This window comes from Falco naumanni, chromosome 4 (assembly GCF_017639655.2).
Source record: "Falco naumanni isolate bFalNau1 chromosome 4, bFalNau1.pat, whole genome shotgun sequence".
Taxonomy (NCBI): domain Eukaryota; kingdom Metazoa; phylum Chordata; class Aves; order Falconiformes; family Falconidae; genus Falco; species Falco naumanni.
In genome coordinates this window covers 84,990,052-85,013,426 of record NC_054057.1, presented here as the reverse complement: position 1 = coordinate 85,013,426, position 23,375 = coordinate 84,990,052, and the positions used below count along the sequence as shown (strand labels likewise).

At 47.8% G+C, this 23,375-nt stretch overlaps 2 protein-coding genes across 3 annotated transcripts; one reads left to right on the top strand and one right to left on the bottom strand.

Moving 5' to 3' along the window:
* Positions 1 to 132: 132 nt before the first annotated feature.
* Positions 133 to 8,890, bottom strand: NT5M (5',3'-nucleotidase, mitochondrial). Its single transcript, XM_040592635.1, has 5 exons — positions 8,287 to 8,890; positions 4,756 to 4,856; positions 4,224 to 4,284; positions 3,701 to 3,815; positions 133 to 3,505 (listed from the first exon to the last, which is right to left on the bottom strand). The coding sequence occupies exons 1-5, from the start codon at positions 8,548 to 8,550 to the stop codon at positions 3,348 to 3,350; spliced, it is 699 nt and encodes a 232-aa protein (XP_040448569.1). The 5' UTR covers positions 8,551 to 8,890; the 3' UTR covers positions 133 to 3,347.
* A 1,634-nt stretch (positions 8,891 to 10,524) lies between these two features.
* Positions 10,525 to 22,463, top strand: COPS3 (COP9 signalosome subunit 3). Of its 2 annotated transcripts, XM_040591344.1 has the most exons (12): positions 10,525 to 10,684; positions 13,174 to 13,303; positions 14,939 to 15,051; positions 15,154 to 15,203; positions 16,071 to 16,163; positions 16,883 to 17,062; positions 18,291 to 18,431; positions 19,574 to 19,747; positions 20,633 to 20,719; positions 21,073 to 21,186; positions 21,791 to 21,871; positions 22,125 to 22,463. In XM_040591344.1, exons 1-12 carry the CDS (start codon positions 10,630 to 10,632, stop codon positions 22,176 to 22,178), a joined length of 1,272 nt encoding a protein of 423 aa, XP_040447278.1. In that variant the 5' UTR covers positions 10,525 to 10,629; the 3' UTR covers positions 22,179 to 22,463. The 2 variants fall into 2 exon arrangements, with proteins under 2 accessions (XP_040447278.1, XP_040447279.1); XM_040591345.1 differs by lacking the exons at positions 10,525 to 10,684; positions 13,174 to 13,303 and having other exon boundaries at positions 15,035 to 15,051; positions 16,003 to 16,163.
* Positions 22,464 to 23,375: the final 912 nt, after the last annotated feature.

Sequence of the window (23,375 nt, the reverse complement as noted above, 5' to 3'; positions counted from 1 at the left end):
CAGGGCTGGGTCTAGGCTTTTTGAGCAAGAGGAGCTTCCCAAGCATGGAGGTGAACCCCTCCATCCACATGCTGAGGGCAGAGCCACAGGTGGGAAACTGCAAGACCCAAATTTCATTTCTAAGAAGCTGGATGCCAATAAAATCCAGTGTTTATTGCAGTCTCCTCATCAGCCTCAGTTTTTTAGATGTGCATTTAAAAATAAAAGCTCTGCACATCTTAGCTGGCCACAGAAGGGCTTGAACACTGAAAGGGCTGATCCTTTGGGCGATGGAGAGCCATCTCCCAGTCCTGAGTTTGGTGGGAGCAAACAGGCCAGCTACCTGCTCGGGATTTCTGTGCATCGAGTCAGAGCCTCACGCATGAGAAACTCCAGCTCTGCTTTCAAGTACATTTGGCATGAACTCACATGGTCTCTCTGGTATCACATGTCCCACCAAGGGGGAAATACCTGCTGGCCCCCAAAGACCCGCATCCCTCAGGTCTGCCCCAGCCTTGGGGGAAGATGGCTGGTTTGGGGCAGCTGCTGTAGCAATGTACCAGCCCCAGTTTTGGCTTGAGGATGGGCAGCAAGAAGGTTCTGGAGAGCTTTGGCAAGTTGTTTTTACATGGTGCTGCTGGGAAAAGAAACAGCTTGGACCCCATGAGGCCATCCTAGCTGCATGAAGGAGCTGGTAGCTGGTGGGGCTCCAGCAGAGCCCAGGGGTATGTGATGCTCAGCAGCCGTAGCGGTTGCCCATGGTCCTTGCGTAGCATCCCAGCTCCCTGCTTGCAAACCCTCCAACCAAGGTGGCTCTTGGCCAGGGGGCTGCATATTGCAAACATCCCTCCCAAATACACCCCCAAACCAAGCCCACCACTCAGCAAAGTACACAGTGCTTTAAACAGGGGTGGTGGTGTAAAAAAAAAAAAAAAAATTTAAAAAAATGCTTGTGGTATGTCACTCCCAGCACCATGGGCCAACCATGCTGTCTTTACAGACACGTCCCATCCCAAGAGACAGGATGGTTTTCAGAAAGATGGGAGATGATGCAGGCTCCATCCCTGGTGCTGCAGCAGCCGGGGAAGGCACAGGTTCAAAAGCACCACCTTCAGTAGCCCCTCTGTGTCCTGGACATGGTGGGAGGCTGCTGCCACTGCTGAAATAGGCTATTTGTTGGCTATGTAGCTTTAAGCTCACACAGGTTTTTTGCTGTGCTGATGGGGGCCCATAGGAGAGAGAGGCAAACCAAAGGCAGGAGCAAGCAGCATGGGGTGGCTAACCCTGGCTGAGCCCTGGCTACCGCCGCTGCCCATGGGGCTACGTGTCTCAGTGGGGAATTCTTCTCCTGCAGCCAGCAAGTCCTTGGGCCAGAAGAGCAGAGACATGCAGTGGGATCCCAGACAGCATGGTAGGAGCAGGGGCCACAGAGCCTCTGTGGTGCCAGCAGTGCCGCATGCCAGCTCTGATGCACCCAGCACAGCCCCGGGGCTTTGCTGGCAGCTCAGCACTGGCTCCTGCTTGGAACAGCTTACAGCAGTGCCACAGGCAGCGGGGGGGACACCGGCTCTCCCCAGCAGCTGGGATGTCTCTTCTCTGGCGCCAGGCAGAGCTGCAGTTCAAGGCTGGACTGCTGTGCGCTCAGGGAGGCAGGAACAAGCCAGGCAGGGCAGGAAGAGGCTGTGGGCACAGCTATGCAAAGAGCATTCCTCTTGGAGCTGTCTCTTGGTCCAAACGCTCCCTTTTCAGTGTCCAGCTGCAGCTCCCCAGCAGTGCTGGCTGCTCCCAGAGCTCAGCAGCCCCAGCAGAGCCATCTGGCAGTGGTGGCTGGCTCGGACAGCCACATGCTGCAGCCCTTTCACACCAGCCAGGTGGCCAAACACCTCGGCCACAGGGGTCCCAGCAGAAGGCAAGCAGGGCCAGCAGCACGCTCTGTCCCCAGACATCCAGAGCTGGGACAGTGACAGTGGCAGGCATCTGCAGAACAAACCCAATGCTACAGCCTCATAGGCCCCTCTGCTGGGCTTCCCCAGCCTTCAAGAGCAACATCCCTTCTGCTTCTTCCCTTACAGTACGTGAGGACTGAAACCAGCATCCATGGCTGCAGCCGTGACAATCCTCCACCAACACAACCCTCAGCCTGCCCTCTGGACACCCACGGTATGTCTGCTTTACCCACTTCTCAGCAACTCTGTAGCTCCTCCACCAGCCTCACATCCCCACACAGCAGCATCTTCTCAGGCAGCTCTGTGACACTGACCATCTCTGTGCCGGACCCTGGTGGGATGCAGCACCCAGGACCTTCTGTGTGGAAGCAGGGTGCCCGGCAGATGCACACCCAGAGCTTTCCCAGCAGGCTGATGTCAGATGCTACCAGGAGGAGGGAGATGAGGTGATGTGACCGTGCAGCCTGTCTGTGCAGACCTTCCTGCTTTTCAAATCCAAGGAGCGACTGTCCGATCGCTGGCTGGCAGGGTGAGCCATAAGCACCCGCAGGGACTACCTGGCTCCTAGGAAAGGCTGGTGCCACCACTGCCTGCTCGCTGCCCCAGAGATGCCCTGGGCAAGCAGCCCAGGAGTAATGAGCACGGGAGAAGAGCCCCTCTCTTCATAAAGTCTCAGCTCTAAAGCTGCGGCAGCTCCTCAGGCATGAGGGCAAGTGGGGATTCCTCCTGCCAATTGGAAGATGGCTATATCTTGGGTGTGACATTGCCTCAGGGCTTGCTCTCCACAGCCAGATCCACGGGAGGAGTGGTACTGTCCCTGTATCCTGCTGCAGGGACTTCCTGCGGGGAAGCATGTAGCTGTCGGGTTGCATCAGCTGCAAGGAACAGTGCAGCTGAGTCCGTGCAGAGAGTCTGGGCAGTGTCCACCTGCTCCCCCTGCCCTTCCAGCTGCCCCTCTCCCCAGACCCGGCATAGGCCGGGGGGATGTTTCCTCTGTATGAAGCCCTGCGAGGGCAAAACAAACCATGCACATGATCCCCAACATAATGCAGAGAGGAGGATGGAGAGCTGGTCTGTGCCATGCAGTGCACTGACAAGGGCAGTGACATGCTGGGGGTGACCCTGTCCATCAGAAATGCCAGGGTGGCCTTGCAGGGGGTGCAGATGCAGCACTGAGACCCCAGGAGCCAGTGGAAAATGCCCCCCAGCTGAGCTGCCAGGTCCACAGGGGCAATCCTGCTGCTGGTCCCTTGTGGCATGGCCAGGCTGGGGTCTGCTCTCTGGGTCTGGGTGGCTGTGGCTCTTCAGCTCACCCTCCTCTTCCTCTCTGTAGTAGGCACAGTGTCTGTCTGTCTGTCCGTGGTTTCAGCCTTCAGCAGGACTCCACATGGACACGAACGGCTGGCCGCGGGAGGCTGGTGTTTAGGTGGCCTGGCCAGGTGGCAGGCGTTTGCTGTCCAGAATGGCCTTCCAGTCGTCGGTCCAGGACTGCAGCCGGCGGCTGGGAGGCTTCAGCTGCAGGTGCTTGTTGTGGCAGGCCGTGAAGAGCACATGCTCCCAGCTGGGGTTCAGCTCAGCCCCTGCAAAGCAAGTGGAGAGGTCGGCTCTCTAGACAACTCCACGAGACGCAGAGGTTGTCCCTACTCCAACATGAGGAGCCTGTGGATACAACCCCCTGATGAGAGCCTGATTAAACGAGGAGAAATCAGCACCCATCACCCCAAGGTGCCATCTGCCCTCAGGGCTGCCTCTGGCCACTCCTGCCACCCTCTTACCTGTTATATCAGGTCTATCGTCTATAAGCAGGTCAGCAGAAACCACCGTCTTGTCTCGCGTCAAAACGATCTGCTCAAGAAACTCGGGGCCGAAGTGCTTCTCCACCCAGGCGTACTGGAAGGCAGGAGGTGAGCGGTGAGCTTGGGGAAGGCTGATGGATGGGGCAGGGGCTGCTCAGTGGAGCAGCAGGAGGGCACGGCACGAGCTACAGCCCCCATACAGGCGCACATCTCTCTTAATTAAGTTCATTAGTGGGAAGGATTTGGATGCTGCTGGAGCACAAGTGCTTTGAAAGCCAAGCAGCTTTTGACGTGATGAAATACTCAGCTCAAGCGTCTCAGTACATGCCAGTGGCAGGGGTCAGCTGATGGCAGAGCTGCTGCTCTGCCAAGATGCTTAGGAACAAAACTTGTGGGGCAGGGCAATATCACTGCTGCTTTACAGCCGGAGGCACGAGGGGTCAGCTGGCATGCGCTGAGCAGCGCAGTAGGGGACAGGGAGCTGGGATTCACAGCTGCTCACCTTCTCGTAAGGGCAGTAGCGGTACTTCTTGATCGGGCTTGTGCAGATGAACACGTCGGTGCTGCCACGAGGAGAAAAACAGGGGCAGAGTGTCACTCGGTGGCCAAACATGCTGATCAGACCCTGCTCCCCCTTGAGATACACCTGGCTGCTTCTGCAGGACCCCACTGTGTGCCTGGGCAGGCAGGCGCCCAAAGCAGACCCCCCACAACACACAGATCAAACCAGGGTGATTTAAAGTGTTAGTCCTCCATCTCGCAGGATCCTAACCCCAGGATGTGCACCCACACCTGCAGGACAAGCATGTTCCCCCTTTGACTACCCTTATGGGAGCAGAGATGAAGGCAAGGGGCTGATTTTCTTGGCAACTGCCCCCAGAGTCAAAGCCCTTGCTTTCCTTCCACGTTCGGCAGGCCGGGAGGTATTTTTAATGCTGATGTATTCAGCGCTTCTGCCAGGAGGTGGATGAGCCTGCAAAGCCACGGCTGCTCCCCCATCCATCCCTAAATCCCGTGGGCATGTTCCTACTCACTCTGCCAAATTTGCCATTTGCTTTACAGCTTCCACAGCTCCGGGGAGTGGGTCCAGCTCGATGAAGAAGTTCTTGGATTCCCAGATGCTGATGGCTTTCTCCTGTGAGGGGAAAGAGAGCAATTAGCACACGGGGCTTCTTGCTACTTTTCTCCTTGCATGTGCATCTTCCCCACTCTTTGCTAGGACAGAGAGGATGGTGATGGTGAGAAAGGCAGGAGTGCTGGCTCTGGTCCCCTCCTGCTAACCTGCCCTGCCTCTGCTCCCCATCTGCCGGCCTGCACCCGTCCCACGCAATTTAGATGAGAGATGCCCTGGAGCTGGCTTGGTTTTGCCTGTGCAGCCCCAGACACAGAGGGCATGGCACGGTCCTTCAAGGCAAAACACAAGAGATTGTCCAAAATCAAACCAAACCCTGGGTCTGCATCTGGAGGGGCACCTCTATGTGGTCCAGCGACGAGCCCTGGTAGCCCTGCTGTAACGTGATGCTGCTCAGCCACGGATGCTGTCTGGCCTATTCATCTCCGTCAGATCACTGAAATTCACAGCCAGACCACTCTCATAGGAGAAAGTGTATTATGGGATGAATTAATGTCAGGATGAATGCAGATGCTCCTCTTCAGAGATGCCTGGGCAAGGTCTACCAGGCAAATAGAGCATCTCCAGGCAGGGTTTGAAACGCTTAACACCCAGGTCAGCATCCCAAGTGCACCGGTATGGCACAGAGGGAGAGCGGAGCAGAGAGACCACAGGGAGCAAAACCTCGGGACAAGGGCAGAGTCCAAGGGCTGCCTGTGATGGGTCCGACACAGCTCTAGGGAACAGCATTCCCTGCACTCCCTCAAACAGGTAACAGCTTGTCAGCTGCCAAGCAAAGCAATTATTTTGCACAGACGCTGTGTCCTCGGGGAGGAGAGCCTGGGAGTGCTGCAACGTGGCTGCGGGCAGTGGAAGCAGCCTCATGCCGGTGTTGCAATGCTGCCAAGCAGCTGCAGCTGGGAGCAGTTTTGAAGGAAGCCCTGCCCTGAAGGATTGACCTTCATTTTGAGCACCCCTGTTTCTGTATTTGAGGTAGGGGAATTGGGACAAAAGGAACTATAAGCCCATTCCAGCTTTCTTGTATTGCAAGGGTAGGGAGGAGCCGGCAGAGTGTCAGGGCAGGAGAGAGCAGCCTCGGTGGCACTTAGATGCTGGTTCTTACAGCTCACGGCAACAAATAGGCTGGCTGGACATGCCAGCTAGACTTGCAACTCCCTCCTGCCTGATGAGTAGGAATCTAGTGGGTAACCAGCAGGTTTTGGCTTTACTACACTGGTACTGGGGGAAGAAAGCAGGCAGCCATGAGCAACGGGGTCTTCGCTGGGAACTCCAGGCTCGGGGCAGCAATGCCCCAGAGTAAACACAGGGCTCACTCAGGGAGTCACAGTCGTCATCCTGCTGGCTGCCCATGCCAGGATGCTGGCTGCACACCTTGCCTGCTCTCAGGAAGATGAATGCATGAAGCCATTACGTTATTTGGGCACCAAGCATTTAACATGACGTGCCAGGATCAAACCCTGTATTTCTCAAAAGATCCCAGATAACATGTGAAGAGCAGACACCCAACTTAAAAGGAGAGACTATTCAGATCAACTGTTGCATTCTTTCCTTTTGCCTGAGCAGCAGCAAACATTGGTCATTCAGAGGAGGGAAGAAAAGCTTTCTTCACACATGGTCATAATGGAACACACTGATTCGGTGCAAGAGAGCCAGCAGAAATGCCTCCTGGCACCATGACAAGAGCAGCTACCTTAAAGTTTGCCATGGGGCAAGGCAAGCATTCAAACTCCTGTTGCTCTGCTTTAGGCCGGTGAGAAAAGATGGTTTATTTTTAAGATACTGACTGTAGTTGCACAAGAGACATCTGAGAAACGTGGCCTGATGCAGCAAAGCACTTCAAACCGTGCTGAAGTGTTCTCCTGCAGCAAGGACTTCCATAGCTATTCTGCTTCTACTTATGTCAAAAAGCATTTTGCAATCAAGCTTGATGAGGGAAGAACTAAGCTCGTCTTGAAGAAAAGACCCGCTTGGCTCCCAGAGCCAGAATAACTCCCTAAGGCACTGCACCCAGCAAGCTGCCTGGCAGATGGAAAAATCCTCCAGGCTGGGAATCCCACCATGTGCCAGGCAGGACAGACCCTCGATTTCCTTCTTCTTACCTCTATCAATGAGCAACTTCCTTGCCCGTCCAGGGCTCCCCATCCTTCCAGGTCTGTGTGCTCAGTGTATTGCTGAGCTGTTGTTGTCCCTCTCAGAGCTGGGACCTACAGCTCGTTGGACTCCTTGGCTCCTACTTTCTGGTGTCCTACAGCTGGTTGATAGTGCTCTCTGATGAGAGGAGACTGGAGCAGCCCACGTGCCCATAGCCACAGAGTGCCTCCTAACTCTCATTATCCCTGGTCTGAAACCACAGGTGAAATCAGGGCTGACCCGAGGTCAGCCTGTGGAAGTTTTGCTACTTGTTTAAGCCCAAGTTTTGGTGGTTTTACGTGATCACAGCAGACACATGACAAGCTCCCTTCATTTAACACATCCAAAGTAGTTAAGATCAAGGGGGAAAAAAAACCCAACCACCTAGTTATCATGCATTCCTCTGCCAAACTTTCAGCATCTGCCTCACTGCATGAATGATGTCCTCCATTTCCCCTTCAGCAATCCCAACTAGAAAGGACTCAGTACTCCTTCAGCTCATCAAGCTATTTAGGACTTGGCCAGTGGGAAAGCCCCGGACCTTATTCACGTTCCCTTCCTTGGAGCCATCATACCACTAACAACAAGAATACTTGCATTTGCTGTAACACTTTTCAACTAGCGCAACTGCAATCCACAGATGAGACTGCAGACATCCCATCGAGATGGGAACTTGTAGAGGCAGAAACCGACTTTCTACAGCACTCAGCCCTTCGCTGGATGATAAAGCACAACATAAAGAAAACCGCTTCTAGGCTTTAATTATTAAAATGAATACAATAATTTTCAGGCATGGGAGGGCTTGGAGTTGTTTTAAGTAAGCCCTCACATGAAGCATCAATTGCATGGCTTGCTCTCAACTTCTCTGCTGCAACCCACCCCTCACATTGCTGTTGAGGAACGAAATAATCCATCTAGGAGCAGTACCAATCCATGCAGCTTGGCCAAATCCGAGCTAGAAAACCCCAGCTATGCTATTTGGGGTATTTAAAAACAGATGTTCGGAAAGATCTCCTTTCTTTACATCTATCTGTATCCATGCATGCAAAGGGGGGGGGGGGGGGGGGGGGGGGGGAAGACTGATGTGCATGAAAAATGCGGGATTTCTGGGAAAAAAGGCACTACTGGAAGCCCTCCTGTGTGCCGACCTGTACTTGTGTTTGGGTGGGAGCTCTGGCCAGAACCCACAGCCCTCCCCAGCACAGCACCCACAAGTGGGGAGCCAGTGGGTCCCGCGGGGCCGGAGCTCCAGCCGCAGGGTGCGGAGCCAACACGCGCAGAGCCAGGGGATGCACAGACTCACACTCAGCTCAGGTCCCAGACGCCCGTATTGCTCCGACACCCAGAAGCCCCTCCGGTCCTCCAGGGCAATGTAGGGCTTGTCGGGGTACCTGGCCCTGAACTTCTTGAGGAAGCCTCCCTCGAAGTCGGCCAGCACCCCGTCCATGTCCACCAGCACCCGCAGAGCCCTGCGGGACCCCGCTGTGGGGCCGAGCCCCCTGCCCAGCCCTGCCCAGGGGCCGCAGCGCCGAGGCCGCAGGTGCAAGAAGCTGCTCAGCAAAATCATGGTGGAGGGGGGGGGCTCGGGGCAGGGGATGGGGGGCTCTGCGGGCTGGGAGGGGGGCCTTTATTTCAAGCACGCACCCCGCAAGCACCCCGCAAGCAGGCAGCCCTGGCAAGCACGTCCCCTTGCAGCAGCAGGAAGGAGCGGGGGGGATGCGGGGGGGGGACGCAGCGGGGAGCAGAGGGGCCGCAAGAGGGGTGCGGGGGGGATGCAAAGGCCCGTCCTCGCCCCCAGCGCCTGTCCCCCGCCCCATCCCTCCCGGCGGGGGGCCCGGTGCCGCCCGGTGCCCGGCGCTGTGCTGCCCCGACCCGGCAGTGCAAAGCCCAGTTCCTCTTCCCGGTGCCTGGCCGAGCCCGGCGCGGCGGCACCGCCTTAAAGCGGCACCGGCGCCCTGCGACGGCGCGGTGCCCCCGCCCGCTCCCCCCGCCCCTGCCTCGCTTCCCCGGGTCCCAGCCTCGGGGGCACCCCGCGCCCCCGCCCCACCTCCCCCTGCGGACCCCCTGCCCCCCGGTCCCCTGCCGACACCCCCCTCTGCCCGCAGCGGGATGTGGGTATGGCTTCGGGGGCACTTGCACGGTGTGGGGGCTTGTGTAAGGTGGTGAGTGTGCAGCTAAGCCTTGACGTAAAATACCCCCGTTTCTCCCAGTTCATGGGGAGGGGGCACGCTCTGCCCAGGGTCTCACTGGATGTAGTGCAGGTCTCTCCCCATGGGTGACGGGAACCCTTAAGAGATACTGCTGGGACCCCAAAGAAGTGCTGAGAGCACACCATGAAGGTCTGGGGCCCCAAAAGAAGTGGTGAGAGCACACCATGAAAGTCTGCGACCCAAAAGAAGTGAGAGCACACCGCGAAAGTCTGTATGTTCTGATATGTTCTGACACGGGACCAAAGATCACTCTGGTCGAAAAACACTGTGGGGATTAAAGCTGCTGAAGAAGGGGGAGGCTTCCGAGTGTGACTAACAGGATTAGGCAACCGCTGAGCTGGGAAAGAAAAGATTTTGGTTGACGGCAATAATACGGCTTTAGCGGTTCCAAACTATTTCATCTTTCAATTCCAGAGTGTTTTCCAGTGGAATATATTGCCCTTGTTTCACAGAAAGGGCAAACAGGCTGTAGAGATCAGGTGATTTGGGGAAGGTCACAGCATGAAGGAAGGAGAACTGCCAGCCAGGCGATGGTAAGTGCCACAGCGAGGTTAGGTGGGAGAATGTGTGGTGTGTCCATCTGTATCCCGCTTTCACTCACACAGGGAGCACGTTGTTTATTACAAGGGGATTTCAGCACAACTTGATGTTTCTGACTAAGCGGCGAAACAATACGCACACATTGCGCAGCAGGGGGAAGGCCTCCTGCTTCGTGAGGGGATGGCATGGGACCGACACGCTCCCTGGCCGCGTTACCTCAGGGCCGCGTCACCTCAACATCCATGCTCCTGCAGGTATGGAAAACACGCGGCCATAAACCGAATTAACCCGCATCAAGAACTCGGACCATGTCCCCGGTGATCAGAGCGAGTGTTACACGGGACATGACGGTCCCCGGTAATCAGGGCGAGCGTTACGGGACGTGACGGCAGCCACCTCCCGCAGCAACCACGCTCCCCCGCCAAGGGGGATCCACAAGGAATCCAGCCTACCAGCGCCCGCTGCCCCGGGAGCAGGCCCCTGGAGCACGCCCCAACGGCGGGGCCGGCGTCGCGCAGGGGTGACGCCACGATGGCGTCACGGTGCCCGCCTCCCCCCGCCCCCCCGGCTCTGCTGAGTCACGGCTTCTCGCGCCCAAGGGGCCTCCCTTGCGCATGACGCGGGGCCGCCGCTTCCGGGCGGGTGGAGGGAAGGCGGTGGTTGCCATAACGACCGTGGTTCTCGCGAGAGGTGGCGAAGCGGCGGAAGTGACGCGCGGCGGCGGGCGTCGCGCGGCCCCCGCATCGGCGGCTGATTGGCTGGCGGCGGCGGCGCCCGTAGCGGTGGCTCCTTCCCGCTTCCCCCCGCCGCTCCCGGCCCGCGCCGCCCCCTCCTCCCCCCGCCCCGCCCCGCCCGGCCCGCCCGCAGCGCGCGCGGCCGCGCCGCCAGCCGCCAAGATGGCGTCGGCCCTGGAGCAGTTCGTCAACAGCGTCCGGCAGCTCTCGGCCCAAGGTGACCGTGGGGGGGGGAGGGAAGCCGCGTGTGGGCCCGGCTGGTGGCGGCGGGAAGAGGGGGCCCGAAGAGGGGGCGGCGGCCGGTGGAGCCTGCCGGGCCCCGAGAGGGCGGCGGGCCGGGGCCTGCCCGCTCTCTTGTCTCTCCCTCGGCGTGGGGCCGCTCCCGGGGGCCGCTGGCTGCGGCGGGGCCCGTGCCGGGCTGTGATTCGGGGCTCCCTGGCCGCATGCAGCGGGGAGAGCCCGGCGCCGTTTAGCCGCCGGGGCCTGCGGGGGGGTGGCCGTGCGCTCCGCGGCGCTCCCCGCGCCTCTCCCGGGCAGCGGCACGGTACCGCTTTTGGGTGGTTGGAGGGCCTGGGTGAGCGGCGTGAACCGGCACCGGCGGTGGAAAATCAGGGGGAAGCAGCGGGCAGCGCAGGGATGTAACTGGGATTGTACAGCCCACCCAGCCTGTCCCCTAACTGGGGAGCGTGCGGGTGCTGGCATGGGTGTCAGAACACATCTCAGGAGCGTTGGCTCCTGGGGACAAGGTAGAGCAGGACGGGAGAGTCCCGCCTGGCCACAGAGGTGTGTGACAGGCGGCCCGTCAGGGTTGCCATAAGCAAGTGTTCAGAAAATGCTTCAATAACCCTGGCTGGAATTCCGGCGTTTCATTGCCACGCTCCTCACTTTCCAGTGTGTGGGCACAGCGTTTCCTAGTTCTTGAACTTTTTGTCTGACCCTTGCTCTGTGTGTGGGATGTTTGCTCCCTGGAACTGATCAAAAATTGATGCTTTCCGCTGTGGCCCCAGGCTTTACTTTTGGGTGGAGCTTCATCTTTCTCATACTTTGGTTTAACTTATTAAATACAGAGCGTTTTTACAGGGGATATCGGATACAAGCGGCACATTATACCCGTAAGGTGCAGGTACAAACCAGATGAAAGGCGATTTCTTTGTACATGTGTAATGTAGCTGGAGAACTTTTTATTACAAGGTTTTATGGATGCAGAAGGTTCAAGGGGGGCTGGTTCACCTTGTGGGCACTCGCTGGGTAGACATTCTCTGTGAGAAAGTAAATCCAGGCACCAGACAGGCAGCTGGAGGTTGTGAGAGCACGCAGAGGTCTGTGTGCGTGTGTTGGTTTGTGGTTATCAATGGAGATTTAGTTGGGCCTGGTATGGGTATTTCTACTTACTCTGTAAGTTCTTCAAAGTGTGTTTGTGGGTAGAAGGTTGTTGGGGTGGGTTTTTGCTTTGTTGTTTAGTGGAGTGATAGATGATAACTGTAGAATGGGTGGATTTCTCTACTAGGGAGGACAGCAGAACTCAAGTATTGCAATGCCTGAATACCATTATCAAACCACAGAGCCTTTTAGAAGCCCTATTCCTTTCCATGCTTATGCCTGGAGTGTTAATTACGTATGGAGAGCGTGGTCTTGGGGATGTGTTTCTGGAGTTCCTGGACTCTGATCCCCCATTTGGAACTTCTGATCCCTCTTACTTCAAAGATAACATTTCATTGCTAGGGCTTCCCAGGTTTTCTTTTTCAAAGGAAAAGGCCAGAGCACCGAGGATAGCATAAACCTCTGTAAATAGAGGCACTATTCTTCATTTCACAAAGATTTTTGTGAGGGTGAGAGAACCTATTTTCTCTCCCTAATCTGCATGGATTGAACGTTGAAACAATACTCCGCTTCAGAAAGGCCTAGTTTTGATTCAAGTAATTGTGGGGGGAGGAAGAGTTTGAAATCAGTTCGTCGCAATTGATCTGCTTCCTTTGTAAGGTTTTTCAGGCGTGCTGTACCTTCCTAATACAAAATAGTCGCCTTTCATGCTGTGCTCGTAGCTCACAGCAAATAAAATGACATTGTACATTTTAGTATGCAAAGTAAATTTAAGAACAGATATTTAAGTTCTTTTGTTGTAGGTGCTCTAGTTGTAACTTTAATGTCTACTTCAAAAAAAAAATGCTTATGAGCAGACGTGAAAAGTGGATAGGGCACTTGAGAAGCAGCAAGGAACAAGCTCTGGTACTGGATGGTTTAGAAAGAGGAGGACACTATTTTTTGTACTGTTTTGGTTTTGTTTCTTCCCGTAATGCCTAGAAGGCACAAGTGCAGATAGATTTACCCACATGAGGCAAAATTTGGCATCACGGTACACTGGTCAAAGTTTTGTAGACTTGGCATAGAGAGAGCCTGGCGTTAATACAAGACCCTGAAGCCCCATCTCTAACGAGGTGAGCTGATGCCACTTTTCATGTTGTGTTTGTGTTCTGGGGCCTTCCTTTGCAATCCCAAAGGCCAGAAGCTTAGCTGTCACCTGGTAAAAAAACATGTGGTGGGTACCTCGTGTTGAAAATGAATGCTTGTTGTATTAAAGAAAAGTAAATTCTCTGGGTGGTGCTACTTTTTCCTCAGGTTATATAGGGAAGGAAGGTGTAAGCCAGAAGTATGGGAATGCATGAGTGCTCTCTAATTAGAGTTTGACAATGATGTTTTGTATTTCAGGGCAAATGACCCAGCTTTGTGAACTGATCAATAAAAGCGGAGAACTGCTAGCAAAAAATCTTTCCCATCTGGATACGGTGCTTGGTGCCCTGGATGTGCAGGAACACTCATTAGGTGTTCTTGCTGTCTTGTAAGTGTGCCTTGCATTTCTTAGAATGGTGCTTAGTTTCCTTCAATGATGCATGTTTTGTTAGTAAAAATACCAAGGCAAATTTGTATTTCCAAAAGGAAAAAAAACCCCTCTGGAGCTTGTAAATGCCATTACTGTCAAATGGTAATATTGAGGGGTTGTTTTCCTTAAGGCTGTATCTATTTCTCTTATTTATGTCTTTAAGTATTTTTTTATATGTGTTCTGCAAAAAGGTATAAAACTAACTTTTGAAACTTGATTGGCAGGGCATAAATGTGCTGAACTGTAAGCATGAAGCAACCCTGTTTGTTTTTTCTGGTGGGTTTTTTTTTGTCTTCTCCAGCGAAGCTTAGGTTCTTATCATAGTTCTTGGGTATTTGTCTCTAGACAGCATTGAGGGTCTTGTTGCTGTCTGTAATTTAAGATAATACTTGAATTGTCTTGGTGATGCTGAGGTAAGGGGTAAAGATATTTGGCCCTGAAGCTCAAACTATTGTTTCTAGCTATACCTAACCACAAGTGAAGCATCTACAGGTTCTACTATTATTTTAAAGTTCTGTTCTAAAGACATTCATTCTATTATCCTTTTGAAACAAAATGACTGTAATACATAGAGATAATGCACTTAATATGACAATTCGCTAGCATCTCAGGAAAATGCATTATGGAATTTGCAAAAAGCAGGGCGTTAGTACTGTGTTAGCAGAATCATTGTAGAGTATATGAAAGCAGTCGTTAAAACAAGTGGAGGAAGAAGATAACTGTTTATAAGAAATAATATGTAAAATATATTATTTGAAGGGATGGTATCAGTGGAGCATATAGGAAAGCTCTGCTGGCAGGAAGTGTGGCATGGCAAACTCCTGTGCTGGTAGAATAAGACTTGGAAGGGAGACAGAGACAGCGGGTAACCTGGACAGTCATAATAAGCCTTGTGGGGAAGGATAGGTCATGATCTAGGCAGGTTTGAATTGCATATTACAGTGTATAGCAACGGCAGTATGGGCAGGGTTGTGTACCTTCCAACAGCATTAAACAGAGTTTTTTCTGTATGTTTTTATGACGTTTCTGGGAGGCATAGCTAGAGTTTTCATTGTCCTCAGATGAACGTAATCATAGTTCACCTTACAGAAGAAGCAACGTGCAAGGTGGCAGGGTGCTACGCAACCCCTGGAGATGGAGAGGAACTGGAAGTGAAGAGAAAGAGCTCCTAACAAGAGATACACATCTAATAATTTAATAGTTGAGAATAGTTGAGCACATTCAAGGAAGAGGTGGATGTAGGATAGGCAGAAGCGTCCAGAGAAGTTGTGTGGCCGAGTATTACAATTCACCATCCTTAGCCAGTGTTTCTATTATGATTGTAACTATTGTGCCAGATAAAGTGATCTTTGTTCACCATAGTTTGTTCTAAATTGTGACTTGCACGAGACTGAGAATAGGGGTGTGTGTGGAAAGTGTATTTTCGAATGTTGTGCAGCTCCTGAGGAAATTGTATGCCATCTGTCGTACACACTTCAGATCTGTTTGCAAGCATCTACGTGTATCTTACAGAGACTTGACATTTGGAGGTTAATAAAAAAGCTTCATCTTCATTGTTAAGTGCTAAACTTCTTGTTTGTTTGCTTGTTTTAGGTTTGTCAAGTTTTCTATGCCCAGCATCCCTGACTTCGAAACGTTATTCTCACAGGTGCAGCTTTTTATCAGCACTTGCAACGGGGAACACATTAGATATGCAACAGACACTTGTAAGTTAAGCTTACTTTTGGACTTTGTGTGGTTTTGGATAGTTTGGTGTTACTGTTTTTTCACTGTGTTCGTTTTTTTTGTTTGCTTTTTACTGTTTTTAGTTGCTGGCCTGTGCCACCAGTTAACAAATGCCCTTGTGGAGAGAAAACAGGTAAGCAAGTGTCATCTAGTACAAATAAACTACTTACACATCCAGGCTCTTAAAGGGGATGTTAGCAGTCTCTTATTCAATTCATAAAGATTTGCCACTAACTTCACATTAAATATTTTTGTGCAGTTCCTTACTTGTTAAGTTTACTGAGAGGTAATGAACCTAAACCAAGATTTTAACATTACTTTAAGAAAAGCGTAAGGAAGGTAAATCTTGGGGGGAAGAGTCACCTGAAAACACGTGCTGTCATGCAAACTAGGAGGTGTGTAGTACCAAGAATGTTCTTCAGACAGTGTGTGCGTGAGTAGGAGAGGGTTGTAAAAATTATTAGCGTTGGTGAGTCAGTGATGCTAGTTTCAGTGTTATTCTCACCAGTGTTATATAATGCTCTTAATGAAATGCTTTAAAATGTAAAGGAAACTTGCTTTTTGACCAGTGTTTTTGTTGCTAAGATACTGACGTTTTCAGGCCACTTCAGTGAAATCTAGCCTGAAATAGAAGTAGAGATCAAGTCTGGTCTAAGTGTAGTAAGGTGAGAGCCTTGCCTTTGTTACTTGGTGGGAGTTTAGATGGTGCCATGGAGTCAAGAAAGGTTTTCTTATTGTTATGAATTACTGTACTTCTGATGAGGCTGGCTTTGTGGATCAGAATTGATCACTTTATTTAGTTTATCAGGAGAAGTTGTATAGCCAAGGTTAATTTTATTTTCTGGGAGACTGCAGTATCCTACAAAAAGGGAACCTCAAGTTAAGTATTACTTAATGGAACCTGTCAATTAGTGTTATTTTTCATTTGTAAGTGTCAACATAAGATCCAATGTGCTGCCATCTATGAGAAATTATCTGAAAGAGATGTAATTTCTGACAGCCCCTGCGAGGAATTAGCATTCTCAGACAAGCCATAGACAAGATGCAGATGAACACAAACCAGCTGACCTCAATACATGCAGATCTCTGCCAGGTAAGGGATGCGTAAGGGCTTTTTATGAAAGTAAATGCTTATAAAATACCTATAACCCTTTGAGGAAATGCATGTTCACATATTGCAATGTAAAAATGGCTTTTAACTGTTTTTTTCCCCCAAGTAATAAATAATATGATATACTGAAAAAAAAATCCCTTCTGTTTTAAATGTTCAGCGCATGTCCCCAGATCCTTTGGTTTTGTTTGTAACTTCTGAAAGTTCTTTGGCATCCCTTCTCTCTGAGCTGAAAGTCACACACAGCTTGTCTCAGGCAGTATAAGCGTAACATCCAGTTACTGTTTGCTCAGGTTTGACAGAAGGCATGTTTGTCTCTGTGTCTTTGGCCTGAATTTGCACTTGTGTCTCATTCTTGGCTCCTGGGATTTAGGGTTGGACAGGAATGTTTAGTGCAATATTTAGTGTTGCCAACACGGTAGTCTGGAAGGCCTGGAGTTACAAGCAACTTTGTCAAAGTCTAATTTCTTAAGGATTCATATAATTTGTAACAGTTCACAATCAGTGTTAAGGGTATCATGAATAATTTGTGCAACAGCACTACTGACGTGCACTGTTTTTCCACTCTTGGAGGAGTGAGCTTTATTAAATAGTACAACCTCTACCATTCTGTGATTCTATGAACTTGGTTTCAACTTCTTCCTTATGGAAATTTGAATGGAAATGGCTAATTTACGAAAACTTGATTTATTTTCTTGTAGCTCTGTTTGTTAGCAAAATGCTTTAAACCTGCCCTCCCGTATCTAGATGTGGACATGATGGATATTTGTAAAGAGAATGGGGCATATGATGCGAAGCACTTTTTATGTTACTACTACTATGGTGGGATGATATACACTGGGCTAAAGAACTTTGAAAGAGCACTCTACTTTTATGAACAGGTAACTTTAAATAAAATGGTAAGTCTAAAGTGTGATCAATTGAAAGGCAAAAGTAGCATGTGTAATAGTGCTGAGAGAACGTATCATCTTTGAACTGTCACTGAGGATAGTAATAAAAGCTGTAAACCTGACAATGTACAAGCAGCCTCCACTTATTTTCATATTTAACCTTAAGGATATAATTCTGCTAACAGATCTATACCGTTGTTCATCATTCACATAGGTTTTGGTTTAGCATGTGTTCGTCATAGCGATACGTAAAAACTGATTTGGGTTAGTATCACTATTAGCTCTTCTGTACTCTTCAGCATATGAAGTAACAAACTAAGTCTTTAGGGGTGTTTTCCTTTAAGAAGGTCTCTTACAGCCAAGTAACCATTCCACCATAGAACTATGCAACTCAAAGGTTGATGTTAAATTTATCTCCCTATAAATATTTGTCAGATGCCTGCTTATTACTGCTAGCATAGAAACAGTTCACAGGCTGACAGTCAGAATTGTGTGTTCTTAAAGAAAAAATAGCCTAGTGGTTTTGCTAAGACCTTGCTAATTTTATGAGGGGAGTTACACTTCTTCAGGGCTATTACAATATTTTATGTTTTTACTTTTTCTGTGAAAGAGGAGAAAATCACAAAATTGGGAAAACTTTCTGTGTGTACAAGAGGGAAATGTTGTCAAATGTGCAAAATAAACTGGTGTGGCATTTTTCTTTTCTGTAAACGAGGGTCAGCTCTTGAGTAGCTAGCAGTATCACAGTAAACTAAAATTCCTTTTCCCTATTCTGCAGACCTCTTTCAGCGTACTTAAATAGGAGCTCTGATGGTTTAATAGGTTTATAAAACCTTGTTAAGGATCTTTGTAAATCCAGGTTCTACAGGAACCGTATAATCACTCCTGGTAACAAGTAGCTACAGGTGGTTTCTAGTACAATTTAAGATCAAATCCAAGCTTCTTTCCTTGGTCTATATCTAAACAGGGTTATTTTAAGGTAGGCATCACTGTAATGTGCTATGTTTTGAGTAGTTTGTATAGAATTTACTTTTTTAGGGCATTTTTTGATAATTTTGACAGAAGTTTCTTAAGCTTTAGTGCTCAAAGGTGAATTTCATATGTCACTGTATCCTTTCTGCACGCAGCTTTAAACTGAGATTTTTGTTAATGTGGTAGCTACCAGGATTTACCAGTAAGTATCCTAAATTTCTGTTCCATTTCTTTCTTTCTTGCTTAGGCAATAACTACTCCAGCCATGGCAGTCAGTCATATTATGTTGGAATCGTATAAAAAGTATATTCTAGTTTCTTTGATACTACTTGGCAAAGTTCAGCAGCTACCAAAATATACTTCCCAGATAGTTGGTAGATTCATTAAGGTAAGTCTTGTGAATACAGCTAAATAATAGAATAAAAAAATCTGAATTTGTAAATTATTTTTTTTCCTACCCTCACTTGATGGTACTACTTTAACACCGCAGATCACGGGAAATAATGCATAATGTGCTGGAGTACAACCTCTTGCTGCCTTTCTAGCGTATGGTAGCTGAAGATTGTATGGCAACTTCAACATCTGTTACAAACTGTATTTTTCATATTGGCGATACAGGTTTTTAAACTTAACTTTAAAAAAAACTTCAGGGTTGAGTAGTACTTACCAATGTTCTCTTCACTGATACTGCACATCCCTTGATAGTGTTTTATGTTAGAACTCAAGCAAGACTCAAATTTCACTTGGCTTTCAATATGCAGTGTCCCTGTAAAAACATTCAACCTGTAACTTCATCCAGCTAAAGTATGAAATGCTAAATGGTTTGTTCCAAAACTCCAGCTTTATAAAGAGTAAAAGCTTCTGAAAAACCTGCAAGTTTGGAGTCCATAAGCGTTCTGATTAGGAGGTGTAGGGTGGAGGACAAAACTGCTAGCAAGGGAGTTCTGATCCTAGGTAAATAACACACTTTAAAAAGTTAGTTTTTATTTAATACTTTGTTGATTTGTGACCAAACTTTTAGAGTTCCAAAGATCATCTTCTAACTTCAGATACTAATAGGCAAGCTCAAACAATTGCCATTTTAAAGTAATTCAGGTGAACTAGTCTTCTAAGTTTGTGTTGTCCGTGCTGTGATGTGTTGTGGTCAAGGATGACAGTGTATTAGGGGATAGAACAAATATAATGGGCTGTGACTAGTCAATATGCTACTTGCCTTGAATTCAGCTTACTTCGTATGCTGGTCAGCTCACGGACTCTTCCTTGCACTGCCGTAACTAGTACTGTTACACAGAGTTCCTTGAGTGATGTTTACTACATCTTATATTGCAGTAGTACAGATTTAGTGTATGAGGATCTATCACTGCCATGAAGCCATGTATGGGCATTGTGTATTTTTACGAGATTCTTGACCTACTTAAATTTAGTTCTATGACTGCATGGCTGCTAATGTTGAAGCAGCGAATAGATTTTGTGAAGCTGGTTGAACATGCTGTTCTTTTAAGGAGGGTTCTCTCACTTTTCTAATTGCAGCCCCTTAGCAATGCTTACCATGAATTAGCGCAAGTTTATTCAACCAATAAACCCTCGGAGCTTCGAAATCTCGTGAACAAACACAGTGAAACATTCACAAGGGATAACAATATGGGGCTGGTTAAGCAATGCTTGTCATCTCTCTACAAAAAGAATATTCAGAGGCTAACCAAGGTAAGATGTAGGGGCTTTGTTTTGCTGAGAAATTGTGAATAGTTTTTCTCAGAGTGTATTTCTGAAATGTATTAAATTCACAGCAAAATGATAATGTGGTAATGTCACAGAAATGACTAAAAATAAGATTTGTGTCTCTGAAAAAAATGAGACTAAAATGTTCTGTATAGAAAAACCAATTCATTTGGCTACTTACGTACTATTTAAAAGGTGATTCAATATGTCTGTCAGAGGTGTTTGCCCATGAGATTTTCATACATAATCAAAGAAGTTTTAAGCACTGCTACCCAATGACCTGCATCTCTATTTGAAAAATAGGAAAACTGAACTTCACAGGCTACTTCATTAGAGAAGAGTGAGTGAATAGGACAGATTTTGGAAGTGTCTGAAGTAAAAGAAAAAACAGAAGCAGTGGAGTGATATGCTCCTTCAGCTGAGAGATCAGATTAATCCTTAAAGATGATCAGGGGAAAGCTCTCTTTTGGCAAGCTCAAATGATGCCTGTTGCAGTAGAACTAACCTCGGAAGGAATGCAATGCGCGCATCTCTTGAAGGAAATTCAAGGGATGGAAGGTCACCTTATTCATGTAAAAAGGTGAGGGAAGAGGTTGGACATGTCAGGACTGTGTCTGGGGTAAAAAGGAATTGCTGAGATGGAGTCGTGACTCCCATTACACTGTGCATGTGTACAGACTAAACTAACAAATTAATGTCTTTGGAGGAAGAACTGACTCCGCTCTCACGGTGCTTTTATAAGTAATAACTAGGTGTTCCACTTGTTGGTTCCCATTGGACTTCAAAAATAAGATTGCATAGGCCGTGGAGGATGGATAGGGAAAGTTCTTAACATCTTGTTTTAATGGTTTGATACTTTCTGAATTTCAGACTTTTTTAACATTGTCATTACAAGACATGGCAAGTCGAGTGCAGTTGTCAGGGCCCCAAGAAGCAGAAAAATACGTCCTCCACATGGTAAGTCTTGTGACTTGGCTAAACTATCCTAATTTAAAAATTGATCCAACGTAAGACGTCTTTAAGTGTTTAGATTGGCAGTGTGTGTGCTGAATGGCTGAAGAACCATTATTTTTCAGAGTGAAGGAAATACTGTCAGTCTGCTGTGGCATTTAGAGTGTTCTTTTAAGACTTAAACAAGTCTTAAAAGATGCATGCCCTATCTTAGGCAGAAAGTATCATTTGTCTTCAGGAAGCTGTTAGGAAATAAAAACTAAACAAGTTAAAGATGATTCCACAAGGAGTCTGTGTGTTGTAGTTACCTGAAATTCTGTTCTTAGTGATACCTTACATTAAACCCTCTCTCATTTCAGATAGAAGATGGTGAAATCTTTGCAAGTATTAATCAGAAAGATGGTATGGTCTGTTTCCATGATAATCCTGAAAAATATAACAATCCTGCTATGCTTCATAACATTGATCAGGAGGTAAATCTTTAAAATAGTAACTGCTTTTGCAATTCCTACTGAAGAATCTTAGTCTGTAATCAGAGAACTGCTGGGAGAAGCCAGTGTAGGTAATTTACACGCAGAGATTGAGGACCTTGAATCACTATTTGACGATTTCACACCTCCAAAGTACTGGCATTTAAAGGTTTTAGATTGGTAAGTCAGTTACTGTCAGTGTGTTCCCTGTTGTATTTTTTGTACAGTTTGAGAAGTTTCAGAAGACTGACGGCTTAATGTTGGTGATGTGAAATTCTTTGAATTGAATAGATTATAAAGATTGTTTCTAGAGCTTTAGATTTCAAGCCACTTCTTCTGGCTGTCAATAGCCTGCCTATAGGTGGTTGACCCTCATGGGACTGTCTATCAGTGGCCTTGAAAGGGTTTGTTAGGAAGACGTGGATTAAAATAAAGAGAATAAAAAATGGTCTGCTGCTTTTGTTTGGGAGATGACGGATGAGAACATTTTGACATGGAACTTTTGTGATGGGAAAAGTTGTTGATTCTGCATAGCACAGCCATAAAATATCTTGAAGATCATGTACAAGCTGGACAAAATAATCAACTTATATATATTTATTTTAAGATGCTGAAATGTATAGAGCTTGATGAACGACTGAAAGCCATGGATCAAGAGATCACTGTGAATCCTCAGTTTGTGCAGAAGGTAATTGATTTAGTATTATGTAAGAGTATGTAAGAGATTCAGTGCAGTGAGTATGTTGCACTGAATGTCAGTATTTACAGTGTTAATTACATATTATTAATACATGCATAAACATCGTGCTTAAAAACAAAAAGGAAGTGCACATTATTTCATATGCACTTTATTTTCATACCTGTTAGCTTCAAAGAACTGTCTGTCTCAAAGATAAGCCTTCAGACCTGTTTTTGAAAAGAAATAATTCTCTCCTTTCCAGAGCATGGGCTCTCAAGAAGATGACTCAGGGACCAAACCATCCAGTTACTCTTGAAATGAATGTTGCTCACCACTCCGCTTTCAAGTAAAAGCTTATGAAAGAATCACGCCTGGAATAGGGCATTGAGGAGTTCCACGAAGAGAGCAGAGAGAACTGAGCTTTGCTTTTCACCTGGACATTAAGAAAATAAAAGAACACCCTCTCAGTACTGTATAATATCAGAAATATTCTCTGCAAAGAAAAAGGAAATCTCAAAAGAAACTTAAAAGTCTGTTGTGGATTTATTTATCTTCAGATTAACATCGTTAATGCATTAAATAATCTACCTTTTGTTTTAAAGGGTTTGAATGTTGCTGTGTTTCTGTAGCAGTCCTTTTTATTTTCCTTCTGCAAAAAAGTGTTATTCAGGGAAGAATACAAACTAGTGTTGGTTCACTTACAAGATAATTGTTGGTTCGTTATTCTGTATTTAAAGTTGGCTCAGAGTGCAGATTTATCATATGTGTGGTGGGGGGAGAGGGGTGGAGTTTAAGTAAATTCTCTACATTATGACATGCATATGTCCGGTGTAGCAGGCTGCTGTCTGTTAAATGGTGAAATAAGAGCTGTGTTCTTCCCAAAAGGATAGGCGTCTTAACGAGCCCTTGTAAGGCGGTTTTGCTGAAAAGCAGAAATCACTGTAGGGAATCCATATGTGACAGTTATTTATGATTTTAAGTTTCTGGTACAAAATACCTCCTAATAACATCTGCTCTTAGATCAAACTTAGTAGACTTAAAAGGATAATCGGAGAAACCCTAGGTGTTCTGGAGGATTCTAGATATGAAGGTGTTTACGCTGCGAGAAATGAAAAGTTTTGTTCCTATAGAATTGGCGTGAAGGTGTTCAACAGGCTAATACTTTTCTGTGGTGGAAATCAGTGTAAGTGAAGGTGATGCTATAGATCTTTGTTTCCAAAGAAAATAATTTCTATGTGGAACATAAACAGAATTCTATACAGCTCTCAAAACGCAGGATTTTATTTGGCGATAACATGCTGGAATGCTATCTGGTTTTTAATTCACTATTTTAAATGTAAAAACTTTGTCGTTGGATTCTTCTAAGTGCTTCACCCCTTAAATGAATGGGCTCTTTAATTTTCTGTAGTTGTCATGTATCTGGAGTTTCTCACTGTTAAAACACCTTTGGAACACTTCATGTCAGTGCAAATCTACTACTACCAGGCATAAATAAACCTGTCATCAAGTCAGA

Excerpts from the sequence above, each read along its gene's own strand:
- NT5M (XM_040592635.1), bottom strand. The coding sequence starts at position 8,550 with ATGATTTTGCTGAGCAGCTTCTTGCACCTGCGGCCTCGGCGCTGCGGC. Across the intron at positions 3,816-4,223 it reads GCTACTGCCCTTACGAGAAG|TACGCCTGGGTGGAGAAGCA; the intron begins GTGAGCAGCTGT and ends CCTGCCTTCCAG. Across the intron at positions 3,506-3,700 it reads CGATAGACCTGATATAACAG|GGGCTGAGCTGAACCCCAGC; the intron begins GTAAGAGGGTGG and ends CTTGCTTTGCAG.
- COPS3 (XM_040591344.1), top strand. The coding sequence starts at position 10,630 with ATGGCGTCGGCCCTGGAGCAGTTCGTCAACAGCGTCCGGCAGCTCTCG. Across the intron at positions 13,304-14,938 it reads TTAGGTGTTCTTGCTGTCTT|GTTTGTCAAGTTTTCTATGC; the intron begins GTAAGTGTGCCT and ends TGCTTGTTTTAG. Across the intron at positions 16,164-16,882 it reads TACATGCAGATCTCTGCCAG|CTCTGTTTGTTAGCAAAATG; the intron begins GTAAGGGATGCG and ends ATTTTCTTGTAG.